The 14,455-nt window shown below is 36.8% G+C and overlaps 1 protein-coding gene across 12 annotated transcripts in view; it reads right to left on the bottom strand.

Moving 5' to 3' along the window:
• The window catches only part of Eph (Eph receptor tyrosine kinase), a 437,826-nt gene that overhangs the window by 4,881 nt on the left and 418,490 nt on the right, over positions 1-14,455 (bottom strand). For 3 of the 12 annotated variants that reach the window (XM_019047123.2, XM_072300090.1, XM_072300089.1), the window contains exons 10-18: positions 10,401-10,590; positions 9,763-9,874; positions 8,788-8,882; positions 6,161-6,205; positions 4,306-4,449; positions 3,748-4,007; positions 2,761-2,970; positions 1,985-2,163; positions 954-1,112 (exon numbers count right to left, since the gene is read on the bottom strand). In XM_019047123.2, coding sequence (XP_018902668.1) covers positions 954-1,112; positions 1,985-2,163; positions 2,761-2,970; positions 3,748-4,007; positions 4,306-4,449; positions 6,161-6,205; positions 8,788-8,882; positions 9,763-9,874; positions 10,401-10,590 — 1,394 coding nt within the window. Of the gene's footprint in view, positions 1-313; positions 404-953; positions 1,113-1,984; positions 2,164-2,760; positions 2,971-3,747; positions 4,008-4,305; positions 4,450-6,160; positions 6,206-7,233; positions 7,252-8,787; positions 8,883-9,762; positions 9,875-10,400; positions 10,591-14,455 lie in introns of all 12 variants that reach the window. The other 9 variants (XM_072300093.1, XM_019047129.2, XM_019047131.2 and 6 more) reach the window with 9 other exon arrangements.

Below are 14,455 nucleotides of genomic sequence, written 5' to 3'. Positions count from 1 at the left end.
TGAAGGAAAGATTGATACTAAATGTGATGAAAGAGAAAGAAAGCAAAAGGAAAAAGGAAAATATAATAGAATCACAGGCAAGCAAAATGGGCGATCAAAATGGTACAAGTTTGAATTTAATGGGCGAAAAAAAAATTATTGGTAGGGAGATATATATTATAAGAGACTGAAGCTTGAGTGACTGATAGGAATTCTATGAGGTTTAAAACTGGCTTGGCGGGGCTTGTGAAGAAAACAATTATTGGACAAACGTGTGTGGTATGTTTTACATAGGGGAGGGGCTCGTGTATTGAAAAATTATGATGACTCATACCTCAAGAGACACTATTCATGATGAAATGAAACCCAGTTGGGTGCCCTGAATGTCACAGGGACATAATAAGGATTATGAGGAGGTGGACGTCTACACACACACATACAAAAAAAATAATGAGCAAAAAAATAGAAAGAGTCAAAATTTAAAGATTTAAAACTTTGGTCCACAAGGAGAAAACCCAATATAGGTTTTTATGTTTAAAAAGCACCAGAGAGAAATGTAAAAACTTGAAACTGAATAAAATTCCTTTATTTGATCTTGCTCCCGTGATGAAAAAAAATGTGAGCAACTTTAAAACATTATGCAACAGCCAGCATTCCAAAAGCAATGAAGGTTGTTAGCAAGCTGGAAAAGGCATGCATTAAAGTGAAAAGGTTAAAAAAAAAAAAAAAAAAAAAATGGAATTGCCGAATTGGTAAATGCAAAATGCGGACTGAATGAAAATCAGTTAGTTTTTGTGTTCGAATGTAATTAGGAAAGCCTTTCCTATGTTTTTTGTTCAGAATGCATCTCCTCAAGACTTCCTCAAGCCTTTGTCTATTCATCTAAAATTAACAGTAATATGAGATAAGAAAAAGCTTAGAAACAAAGTTTCAGCAAAACCTTCTGAAAAAAAGAAGAAAAAAAAGCAACTTACCTATTTTGGGCTATTTTTCTAAGGGTGTCAGGACATCTAATCAACTTATCTAAGGTTTTGACAATTGAGGAGAAGGTAGGTCGATGCGTTCTTTCTTTCTGCCAACTGTCTAGCATTAATTGATATATTGCTTCTGGACAATCCATAGGAGCGGGTAGTCTATTCAGAGAAATATAAATTAGACACATGATAACATAAGCAACATAGTTTCAACAGAGTTGACATTATCTATAAAAGGGTAATTTATATTTTTATGTGGTTATTTGTACCTTAAAAAATAATAAGGAGGATATTGTACAATTCAAAACTCCACAATGGTACCTTATGGAAAGAGTTTTACTAGATTCATGCAAATTACAATGATGAAGGTTTTCAAATGTTAATATTCCTGTAATTTGAAATTTTGCCATTTTTCTACAGAAAGTGATACAAAATACTGAAGTGCACTAGACCTGCAACTAATAAATAAATCGTTTGTTCTCAAAAAAATGTAAGCCCCAGAAATGGAAGTATGGGGGAAACAACAAAAACTTTATTATGATCAACTTGGTTTAAATCTTAGGTTGATTTTTCTTCTTCTGAATCTTGGGTTGATATTTGATAAATTAATCAATCATTTTAATGTTTTTTTCTTTTTTAGCACTCTTAAGACTCAGAGTGGGTTATTTAAACCAATTGATACAGTTTTTCTTGAATTTTCAGTTTTGAACCTTCAGTCTTTTAGAGAATTGCAGATTCAAATGAAGTATGACCTTCAATTTGAATTTCATTTACTTCTCCAGACGGTAGATAATAATTTCAATGTAAACTTTGAATAGCTTTTTGTGAAAGTTTCACTTATTTTTTTTAAAATTTTTTATTTGTTCTTGTCCTCCTTTATTTTCAGGATCATCAAATTTTTGCATGTCACAGCCAATATGACTTCAGGGAGTTAGGCAATCAGTTATGATTTGAAGATGCCAAATGGACTTTGACTAAGAAATGCAGCAAAAGTTGTGACTGGATTTGGTTCTGATTAGCAAGACACTCACCTATAACCTTTTTCAATTGATTTGATTACATCTTGATTACTCCAATTCCAATAAGGTCTCTCTCCGTAGGACATTACTTCCCAACAAACAATGCCAAATGACCAGACATCGGAAGCACTTGTGAATTTACGAAAAGCAATTGCTTCTGGGGCTGTCCACCGCACTGGAATTTTACCTCCCTGCAAGCAATAGCCACATCAAAACATTAATATTATAAAGTTCAAGCCTGGGTAAAAGTTGACAAGAACTGTTTAAACCTGTTGAAACTTGTGATAAAAAAGAAGTCATCTAGCTCAAGCAACAGGAATAAAACTTCCCCAGTTTAATTTGCTGAAGATTGAAAAATATATACATCATCAATTAGAGTCACAGGGATGACTCTCAGCATCATGAAGCTTCTAGAAATTCCAAAAGAACACAATCATATTTCAGGGTTGCCAATATTTCTCCAACTTCAAACTCTCTGACTTTTCCCTGACTCCAAAATTGTCTAGTTCCCGGACTTTTTCTGACCTTCCAAAAAAAAAATGTCCGCCTATTATTTCATTGTCTCCTTCTTTTTTCCCCCTTAGTTTTCCCAGCCGCTGCAAATTCTCGGACTTTCCCGGTTTTCCAGACCGCCGGCAACCCTATATTAGAACTGCTGAATTCCTATTCTATATTGGTGTTTAGTTTTTCTTCTTATAAAGTTTATTGTTTTTCCGTCTGAAAAACTTATTTATGTCCTTAAGCTCTATCGAACGTTTATTAAAGTTGAATTTGATGACTAAACTTACCCTAGTTGTGTAAGCACCTTCAGTGGTACTTTCTATTTCTCGACTAAGTCCAAAATCAGCGATTTTACAAATCAGTTGTGCATTGACTAAAACATTGCGCGCAGCTAAATCTCGATGAACATAACTCATTTCGCTCAAGTACTGCATGCCAGAGGCAATCCCTCGTAGCATTCCAGCCAACTGTACAAGCTGGAACTTCCCATCGTTTGCCTGGTTATACAGAAAATAAAAAAATAAAATGATGTCAAAATAATCAGCTTGCATTCCAAAGATTGACTGGTACCTCGCAGCACACCTCTTTGAAAAGCGACAATATAAAAGCCATATTATGAATTAAGTGTTGAACTTTAATCAGACTTTGAAGTAGTGTCTCTGTTGGAACTTTTTGTCCTTCTAAACAGTGATACTTCATCCTTTCCAGTAGAATACGTGACAATCTTCATTAGATTGTTTTTCTGATTTCCGCATGTTGGTACAGCAATTAAAAAAATCCTTGCTTTTCGCATAAAAATTGTAAAAAAACATTTGAAAAGTTGATGGAGTAAATTTTCATGAGATTGAATTGTTCCAAAAATATTCGTTTCGCCTCTGATAAGATTTCACTTCTTTGAGGTAAAGAAAAAATGATGCAGTCAAAAAAAAAGAGAGAAAAATGTGATATTTAGCAGGTTCCAACAACACCTATCTAAAGTACCTAAATATGATACTGCATAAAATACAAATGATGGCAGGTGATTTTACTCAAATACTCAACAAAAAATTACTAATTTTTACCTGCTTAAAATAAGGAAAACTGCATTTTGTAAAAATATGAGTGAGTCAACAAACTTTCTGGGAGTAATAGTTGGAGAATATTCAGTACTGCTAGAATATCTTTCAACAGACTCACTGCTCATTTAAAATTTAGCTAGATTAAAAAAATGAAGAATAATATTTTTTGTACTAGGTTTCAGGCACTTGCATGTCTGCCGGTGCATCAGTACTTACTCGAAGGAACGTATCGAGGGAGCCATTCTCCATATATTCTGTGATGATCATTACAGGGTTTGACGTTGTCACGACACCTTGCAAGAATATCACATTTGGATGTTCAAATTGGCCCATTATGGATGCTTCTGTCAGAAAGTCATTCCTGGCCTTATCTGAGCTTCCAGGTTTCAATGTTTTAATAGCTACATCTATTTCCGGCCGGCCGTCGGTCGGTAACTTTAATTTTCCTCGGCAAACATCACCAAATTCTCCACCACCTGAAAAAAAATGCAATTCCTTTTAAACTGAAAAAAAAAAAATCAGACAAACAACAATGGGTTGTAAGGTTTGATGGTTGAATTGTATCATATGTGAAGAAAGGCCTCCTTCATAACTGAGGCAATAAATGAAATCAATTCTGTCTTTCTCCTGAATGTACCTAACACCTTTTTTAATTATGCAATAAACAATTTTGCTGAATAAAATTATTCAGAATTTTAGTAGCTATGTATGTTGAGTAATTTTTACTCGATGACAACGACCTTAGAAAATCCCTATAAAAACTTGAATACGTACCAATTATGGCTTCAATTGTGATGAAAGATGCATCAATCTCTCTTGCAAACTGTCTCACAGCTTGATTAGGATCTTCATAGGTGTGAGGATCTACATACATCCTCGAGTTATTTGTTCCTACTTGATTAAATAAAGGCGTAGTCACTGCAACAGAAAAAAACTCATGAGTAAAGACAGAAAATTAATCATAATAAAAAGGAAAAAAGTCAAATGGTACCTGCAAGTTCCGGTTTTTTTAATGAACGTCAAAAATTGAGCAACAATTTATATTATCGCTGATACAATTTAAATTTTAAACGGGCAACCCTCTGATAATTCCACAATCTGCAAGGATGAGATGTTCCCACATTTTTCATATATTCTACCTCAAAAAAGGATTTCAATCTGAATACGTGTTATCAGGAAACTTCGAGATTGAATAAGAAAATGGATAGGGTAACTAAATTCCAATGGTGAAAATCCTGGGTAAATCACACAAAGATTGACCTTGTAGATTCATATGAAGCTTAAAACAATTACGCAGTCTCGAATAGAATAAATTTTGGATTATTTGTTTGTTCTTATTAAAGAGTATCAGTAGGCACTATTTTCCTCTCCCAAACTTGCCTGAAAAATCTTAGGCATGAAATTATTTTATTTTAAATGTTGTTAGAACTGAGGAATAATTCTAAGAAATTCAAAAGTCCTGATTCTATCTTTCATCTTTCGACATTTTTCGAGAAAAAGCTTATTCGGATGGATGCCATGAGACTCTTTAAACTAATAAACTAAAAAAAATTAAGTATGCTTTATTTGAAATTCCCTTCAAGGACTATTATTGTTTCATCGCATCTAAAAACATGTTATTATTTTATGCCAAAATATGAAAGAGCAAGAGTGCAACTTCCGCATAAGAATCTCTCACAAGGTCCATTCATCAATTACGATAAGTACCTTTTTGAACCGGATTATTTTAAAGCTTCTTCTATGTTAGTCAATGAAAGGGTTAGAGAACACTTAAAAAAGTATAAAAGCTAAATGCACAGGAGAAAATAATAACTGCTAGAGCACTCCAAGTTACAATTTGACACTGCGCTTTCCCAAAGCTGAGCTCAATCGAAAATAAATTCCAATTATTATTCGATGCAAAAAAGAAGCTTATAGATGGCTCTACATAAGATTATTATAGCTCAAAGCATAAGCCAATATTAAAGATTAAACAAGGAAAACAATTAATGAAAATCGTCACAAGAGGCTTGAACCAGGCATTTCAAAACAGTGTTATGCTCTCTTTTAATTTTTGAGTGCTTAAATACTCCAAAATGTAAATTTTAAAACTTTATTACCTACAAAAATTAAAATGAAGCAAAATGAGAGATTATTTAACAGACAAAATAACATAATTTTAACGAAAAGCTGGTGAAGAGCCAGTGAAAACAACACAATAAGCACATTTGGACCGCGTTAAACAGAAAGGAACCAAGCCACATCAGCTATTGCCAAATTTAATTGGACAATTTAATTTTTCACATGAGGACGGTTGTGCGGATTTTCGTGCAAATTTCAGTGGATTTTCTGCTTAGTACGAAGCAAATTCCCTAAAATTTTCAAAGGATTCCGCTCAAACGTTCTCTTGTAGACAATTAAACTGCCGCGTTAAATTTGGCAATAGCTGATGTGGCTTGGTTCCTTTCTGTTAAACGCGGTCCATTTATCCAACTTTAATTTGAAATTTTATTTTTCTACTTTCAGTTTATAAGCTAACTCTGAACTCAAGATAGAGAATCTGCATTTATTGTTTTCCTCAGCTGTGCAAAATAATTAACATATTGAAGCGTTATTAGCTTAGTTCTAGGTAAGGTAAACTAAAACTTACTGCCATTTTTATGAGTGGTAACTATAGGCGGATTGTCCAAATGCACTGCAAAACAACACAATACATCAATGGAGTAGGATGAGGGATTCTCAGGATTAATATGTACACAGCAATTAATAAAAAATAAAAAAATAGATCTACCAGTACATCTATTACATCAAATAAAAGTGCATTTTGAAAGAAAGACAGGAATAAAAGAGGAAAGGTGTTGCGGATCAAAGCCAGACGTTTAAAGGAAAGATTGATTGTAGCATCTCCAAAGGTAAATTGTTTTCTACAATAGGGACTCTAAGATGGAATGGTAAAATAGAGTATATAAAGTAGGTGACTATGATGGAGAAAATTCTCAGAGATATTTAATAAAAATATATCTGATAACTGAACTCATCAAAATATTTTCAGGATGTTTAAGTCAAGAGTCACTTCCTATGCCAGAGGTTTTCCATTTAGGGTTAAAAAGGAAAAATTGGCAGAAAACAACAAAATAAATTGGAGCGGAAGCATGAGACAGGCAGAGACCCCCAATTTTTTGGACCTATGGCTAAAAAGGCAAAACCACGTATCTTCCTTGCGGTATTTCCGAATTTCCGCTCTTATTTTATTTTTTAAAGAGGGACAAGCAATTTATGGCTTGAAATTCAAATAGAATATTCTGCTCACAAGCAAGAAAAATCAGGGAAGTTTTCAAGAAATTATGAGGACCAGTATTTTCCGAAGAAAACATGAAGTATGACAAGGTCTGCAAAGTAGCAATCGGAGATACATGGATACACATTTTGGCCATGGATATTTCTCCACTGATTACATAATTCTCCAAGTTGAAATGGTCACAAGAATCATTTTGTGTACTTCATTAAAAAGGAGAAATGATGGCTGAGAAGTTGTTGATTTGGCAAGGAAATTAAGAAGACACTTCCGATCCTAAAAAAGGCAGAGAAGCATCAAGTTTGGCAAGAGATTACGCTACAAGGTGAAGGACATAAGGAACGAATCAAGCATGCAGATAAAAATTCAAAAATCTCGATGAGTGAGTGGAGTGAAAGAGAGAAGAGAGAAGTGAATATGTGACTTACTGTAAGTGACTACTAATCCTGCATTTGCGACAGCATAAAAAAGGATAAATCTTATGAGCAAAAGAGTTTAGGAGGTAGGGTTAAATGAAAGATGGTAACTTTTTTGATTAGTGATAAGCCCATTGAAATGTTCAAAATGGCATCCTCTTTTATAATGAGACTATTTAATCATTTTGCTACAGCTAAAAAATTACTTTTATTATGCGCAGTAGTCAAATGGAAATGTTCTCATTTGGTTGCATTATGTAGTAAAAACTGAATTCATTCCAACAATTTACATCAAAGATACTTTGGACAAAACCACAGCTGGGTCTCTCCTCCTGCTAGATTGAAATGATATTTTTCATAAGGGCCCAAGGGCCGAAATCCAAGTTCCAAGAAAAACGGAAAAAAGTGTGACATTTGAACACATACATTTTTAGGGCTCAAAAGATTGAGCGCACGCCAAATGGAATAGTTTTCCTGTTTTGCTCAAAACCTGATTTTGGTGCTTGGGCACTTAAGAAAAATATCAGATCAATTTTTCCCCCTGCACTGGCAATCCTAGCTGCGGTCCTGAGCGGGAGAGTAAGATTTCTGTGTCACAGAAATTAATGAAAAAGAAAATCTAAATAAGGTATTCTAAAAAACTGAGAAAAAAATGAGAGTTGACTAAAGAGGAGTTTCTATAAAATAGAAGGGAATAAAAACTAAGTCGAATTTGGGCAAGTTATTTCAAATTAGACGGGTAGTGCTCAAGAATATAGGAGAGGTTTACTTAAAATAAAGGATTTAAAAGTGAAAAATATTTATACAACTAAATATTACTCAAAACAGAAAATAGTTTTGTTCATAAAATAAATTTAAAAATAGCTATTTGCATTGATTAAGAAAAATTTGGGCTAAAATTTAAATCCGGACAGATGCTTCAAATATATCTCCATAATTAGGAGAGGATCTTTACTAAAATGACAGTTTGACTAACAGTAAGCAAACCGCATCAAAATAAAACTTAATAAAATCTATTTGAAGTGTCATTCCTTCCAAATAACGCAGTGTGAATAATTTTTTTAACTAAATACCTTTTCAAGTTCGATTTTTTCTTTATGATGAGTTTACGACAAATTTAACTTACGGCCATTCTATCCAAAATGTGGGTTACTTAGCTCTTTCTAAGAAGCTCCAATTGAATGATTTGACACTTTCTGGCCAAAAAAGATCTTTGAATCAGGGATGATTGATTGACGATTAAATAAGTGATAAGTATAAGACTTAAAGTTATTGCTGAGAAGTAAAAGTGATCCTCAGTTTCATTTTTCAAACCTACAATAAACCGTAGTCTGTTATGGATACATAACAGTCATTATTCCAAAATTATCATGGTCACCTTAAAGAGTCAAATGAAATTGAATGTTAGAGAGCTCTTGATGCTGTAGATGAGTTGGTCATTGCAAGTTTTTGCAACTGGCAACAACAACGATCAATGAAAAACTTCTAAACACCCTTATTGATTTGAGCCTTTAAATCTACTGACCAATTGCTTGTGTAGGTAATGAAAAAAGAAGCAAAACTCACCTTCACCGTTGCGGTATTCTAAAGTATCACAGTCACTTGGCTGTTTTTTATTGCATTCGTCGCTGCCTCTGCTAAACAAAAATTCATTTTCGTAGCTTAAATTTCCAAAACAAAAATAAAACAAAATCAGAAATTAAGCAAAGAGGACAATTTTAAAATCAGTTGAGCATTTTCGTTGGATGAGATGAATATAAAATTATAAAGAAACCAACTCTTTTAGTCTAAGAATAACAGGAAAGCTAAGATGGAGCTGCTTGAAAGTTCGCCAGGTTGTACAGACAATTAGTAATAATTAGAGTTGAAAAAAAAAGGAGTGAAAAAAAATTGAAGGATGAAGTTTATAAGAGAGCTTTTTTCGGCTTGATAACATTTCTCCTATGAAAATAAAATCTGTTTCATCAAATAAATGAAGACAATTTAATTCTGACACAAAAATAGTGCTGAAATTCTCTTCAGAAAAATCTCCATTAACTGAATTATTTTGCATCGAAGCTAAACGTTGAAAAAAAAAGTGTGTCAAAAATTACTCTGTACTTAAGCACAAGGGATTGTACGGATGACCTCAATTGAGGCATCTTCTAAATTTACGCTTCGACAGATATATCCTCCAAATTCATTCACATTTAGGCAAAAACATACAGATGCAGGATGTTTAAAAAGGAAGTATCCACCTTGAATATTTTTTGAACACATTTGAATGTGAAAAAACACCAAAACACGAGTTTAATCGCCATGTATGGGTGTTCTGACGTTTTCCGACATTCCGAATTGTTTAATCAACATTAGAGGAGAATACTTTCTTTTGAAACACTCTGTATATGAATCCAGAAAATTAATTCTATTCTATGTTGACAAAATGCAATGTAAGGGTACAATTTTATTAGGAAAATTGTGTTTGTGCCTTAAGTTTGGGACAGTGTTCGCTAAGAAGAAATGGAGAAGACTAAAAAAAGGGGGAAATGAATAAATACACACCTGCGTAAAAATACGACTGTTATAATGATGACAATGACGATGAGCACCACGACTACTACAGTGACACCAGCGATGACTCTCACTTGCATACTATCTTCATCTCCAATGTATGCTGAAAAATGAAAAAAAATCATTAAGAACTTACATTTTTATTAAGTATTATTATTTTGATGAAAAAAAGAAACAAACAAATTTTGTTCTTGTTTAGAACAAATACCTTCCCCCCCCCCCCCCCCCAAAAAAAAAAACCACTGATGGAAAATGAGTTAAACTAAAAATAAATTGATTTTCAAAAATAAAAAAAAAAATAAAAAATAAAATAAAATAAAAAATTACAAAAGCCTCTATTTACTCACTCTCAGAATATAAATGCCCAAGTACCTATCAGAGGAATCAGTTGCTTCAAATTGATTTTCGCACCAGGAAGCCTTGTCTTCCCTAATTAGGCAAAGACTCAGCCTTTCATCATATTTTAGACAAATAATGGCTGAGAGTTATCCTTCATCAGACTTTCCTGATAGAAGAGCTTCAATTCCTCTGTTCTATATTAACTATTACGAGCAGTTTTAAGTTAGACATCCTCGGTTTTTGCGCATTGCTCAAGTTGTTTCTAGGATGCGTGAAGCTTCGCTGCTTACCTGGACTGATGATCTGGCCTGGGGTAGTTTTGAAGATGACTGGACTGAATTCTCCCCAACCATTTGTTGTTTTCGCTCTCACTTGGAACCCATACTCGGTTCGAGGCTTGAGCCCTGTGAATGTCATTTCTTGACTTTTGGTAACTTCAATTGTTCCGTTAGAGTCGTTATTTCTGGTGAAGCAACGAACCTGAGCAGAAAAGGCAAGACATATTTGTGAGATTTGCCTAATATATAACCATATACTCAAGGAAATTAAAATATTCACTGACTTTCGACGGAGTATGGGAGTCGGAGAGTAAAAAGATAGAACTCCGTCGAAATTATGAGCACTCATATGTCGGCGAAAAAAAACAAGAGTCTAGACAGCATCGGCGATCAAAAAAAAAAACGGATTAACGAAGCAGTCGCAGCTAAAACAATGCAAAATGACTAGTAATCGCGGATAGATTGATTAACTGTACTCACAACCAGCTAGAAGCTGGATAAGTAAAAAGTGAGAATTACCGAGTACTTAGGCAACTATTCCACCTCTTGGGTAGGATTTTTGCCTACATAGTAATTTTGAAGGCGCGAACCATGTTCTTTCTGTGCGTTGCGACGCGCTACAGTAAATTAGACTGAAAATTGTTCCTGAGATAATCTTGGCAACTTTTTTACTTAAGTACGTAAGTGCAGGACATCAACGGTGAAATTCTCAAACCATGTATCTAAGTTTGCGACTTTGCAGACCTCCTGTCATACGTTTTTTTTAAACGGAGAACTATATTCAACGTCAATTCTTAAAGTCCGTAATTTTTCTTATCCGTGCGAAACAAATTCTGGAAAAAACTGCATGATGTTGAATAGGGGTGGAGATTTTTAAACACCGCATACGAGATACGTGGTTTGAAGGTTTCACCGTCGATCTGCCGTTTGAACCACACGATCACACACTTCGTGCTACATCCATAAGCCGTTAAATTGTCCTATTTTTCCTTGCAAATCATCTGAATTTTGAAATCATTCTCTCAGAGATAGATGAAAGAAAAGATTGAGAATTCTTGCAATGTAAGTACTGGAAAAAAACACATTGGATCTAGAGTCCAGACTCTTAAAAACATCGACAAGAAAAAATACTCATGATTCAATCAGATTTAAGCTTAAATCAAGAACCCAGCCTCTTAATTTGAGCGGATTTCCTTTTGATTTGAGCTTAAATCTGATTGAATCAAGAGTCCTTTTTCTTGTCAATGTTTTCAAGAGTCTGGACTCTAGATCCAATGTGTTTTTTTTTCTCCCAGTGTACTATGCAGTCGTCTATCTTTCTAACCAGAGTTCAGCCTAGGGCGGAGAAAATGTAAATCCGGCCCTGGTGAATTCAGACAAAATCCTCATTTTTACCGGTCGCGATCGGCGTTGCGGATGAACGCCGTATGAGCACTCGAAGACTGCCCGAAGACAATTCCTCGTGATAAAATATTTATTTTAGAGGAAATTTACGAGTGTTTTCTTTTGAAATTGTCAGATACTTGAGGGAAACTGCGAATAAAATCCTTGGAAATCGCACGGAAATATTCACGAATTTCTTTAAAAATTCGTATTTTAGATAGGGAAATTCGGCAACGCCTGAAGGCTCATACGGCGTTTTTCCTAAACACGGCCGAGCAGAAAACGGGTCGTCGTCGGACGCGGACCAATGGGGTCTGGCGAAGAGGAGGAGGAGGGGGTTGGAGGGGAAGGGAGGACTGGTCGTAATCAGAGACGTAGGACCTTCGTCCTGGAGACGTTGTCCCTCCCGCGGGGGCGCGGGAGGGGGGGCGGCGTGGGGGGGGGGGGGTGCGCGCCCAAGATCCCGCGGCTGTGTGCTCGTGCGTGCGCATGCGCCTACGCGACCAGTGGCGTGGCGTGCTTAGCGATACATCGATCGATTTGCCATTTGAACCCATGGAAAAGGATCGATAAACCGAGTGTTCGTGACCAACTCCTTTATAATCGATTCTTTATCATAGCTTCCAATAGGGAAATATCGAAAATCGATCATTCACACTGGAAAAAAAACACATTGGATCTAGAGTCCAGACTCTTGAAAACATTGACAAGAAAAAATACTCTTGATTCAATCGGATTCTTGCTTGAATCAAAACGAAATCCGCTTAAATTGAGAAGCCTGGTTCTTGATTTAATCTAGATTCTGATTGAATCAAGAGTACTTTTTCTTGTCGATGTTTTTAAGAGTCTGGACTCTAGATCCAATGTGTTTTTTTTTTCCAGTTCACGCCTCACAACTGATCGCGACCGCCACTCACCGGACGCCATCTTGTCCCAAAATTCTCTCATATCAAGTCTTATCATGATTTCGTCAGAAGAAGTTTTTCGACGTTTCAGCCTGAAGAGAGGAACCCAGGGTTCCGCTCATTTCCGCGGGAAAATTCCCCGACTTTACCGGATTTTCGACGACTTATCAAGAACTCGTCTCCCGTTCCGAACCATTTCCACGGGAGGCAATCCTCCTTTCAACTCCGGCAGAAGCTCGCTGTAGACCCATTATCGACTAATTATCGAGTTTGCCGGGGTCGAAGACGGGGGGCAGGCGGGGGAAGCCGGGAAGTTGAAGGGACCCGGGGGGGGGGGGGGGGGGGAGGAGGCGGTATGACAACGGTGACATCCAGCGAGTCCACATCGCGGGAGTGCATTCCGTTAGGTGGCCAGGCAGGCCGAGGGCCGAGCAGGGCGGTTCCTGGGTTCCTGCACGCCATCCGCGGTTAATTTCATTTTCTGCTCGGACGGAGCCTAAACAGAAACACCCTTTACCATTTCCTTGCCCCGACCACAGCCCCCGCCGCCGCACGGTGGATCGAGTCCATAGGAGAGGTCGGACAAAATTAGGAAACTTTAAAAGCTCATAACTCCGTTGATACAAACTTTCGAGGTTCTAAAAGTGGTCCCACTGGTTTCCTCGTAAAATTTACTTCTGTCAGCACCCCTTGAAATTTAGAATGTGACGAAATAAACAACAAAATTTGCAGTTTTGGTCAAAAATGTACTGTCTGACCTCTCGGATTGACTCAATCCACTGTGCGCCGGTCCCTCGCGTCGGCCTGAAATTCACAACCTGTGAAATCGCCGTTCCTATGGTGTAACGGCCTATCTCGATTTCCGCATGAACCCCAGAAAGCATTGATTTATACGTAGAACAGGGCTCACGTGGTGATCCAGATACGCGCTTACAGCAGAGGGGCGACGAAATGTTTTACGGGCTCCGACTCGGGCCCCGTCCCCGAGCGACATTTCGTCCCTTGGTTGACAAAAGGACGTAACTGCAATTTGAGATGAGCCGGGGAAAGCATTGAGTTTTAGAGACGATTGGGTTCGGCGCGGAATGCAAATACGTTGTTCTGTCAGGAAAGCGACGGTTTCCTCGGCCCGGTCTGCGATCGCCCCAGTTGTGCAAATTAAGCCACGCTTTGGTCGGATTCGGGTGTGCTATTCAGGTCATATGCAGTGTCGGTCGGCCGTATCATCTTCCGATCCGCGGAAATCGAGACAGGGATTCCTCCTCATCGCGTGTCTCGCTTTGCTAATTCTGCCGTGCTGAGGCAAAACGCAGTATAAAAACTCAAAGATTGCCAGATTTTTCGCGTGATAAAATGTTTATTTTCGAGGAAATTTAGAAGTATCTGAGCTTGAAATTTTCAGATTTTTTTTTTATTCAATTGCGAATAAAATCGTCTGAAAAATTAGAGAGAGAATGTTTGCAAATTGCCCTAAAAACTCTTTTTTATCGAGGGAAATTCGGAAACGTCTGCAGGCTCATGTGGCGTTTTTCCTTGGAATTAGCCAATTGAAGAAAAACGAGACACCTCCTCGTCACATCATCGCGCCAAACAATGCAGACACATTTTCATTAAAACCAACTCGAAAGAGCGGGATCTGTCTGGAGCGTCATTTCACCTGAAACTTGGGGGGGGGGGGGGGGGGGAGCAACAGTTGTTTGTATAAGACACAAATTTCATGGAAGAAGCATAACTTCAAAAATCTCGAATAATGCTTTATGCGTGCGTGACGTGCAGGAA

The sequence above is a fragment of the Bemisia tabaci genome, chromosome 4 (assembly GCF_918797505.1).
Source record: "Bemisia tabaci chromosome 4, PGI_BMITA_v3".
Classification (NCBI taxonomy): Eukaryota; Metazoa; Arthropoda; class Insecta; order Hemiptera; family Aleyrodidae; genus Bemisia; species Bemisia tabaci.
The sequence above is the reverse complement of the archived record's forward strand: the minus strand, read 5'-3'. Positions and strand labels throughout refer to the sequence as shown.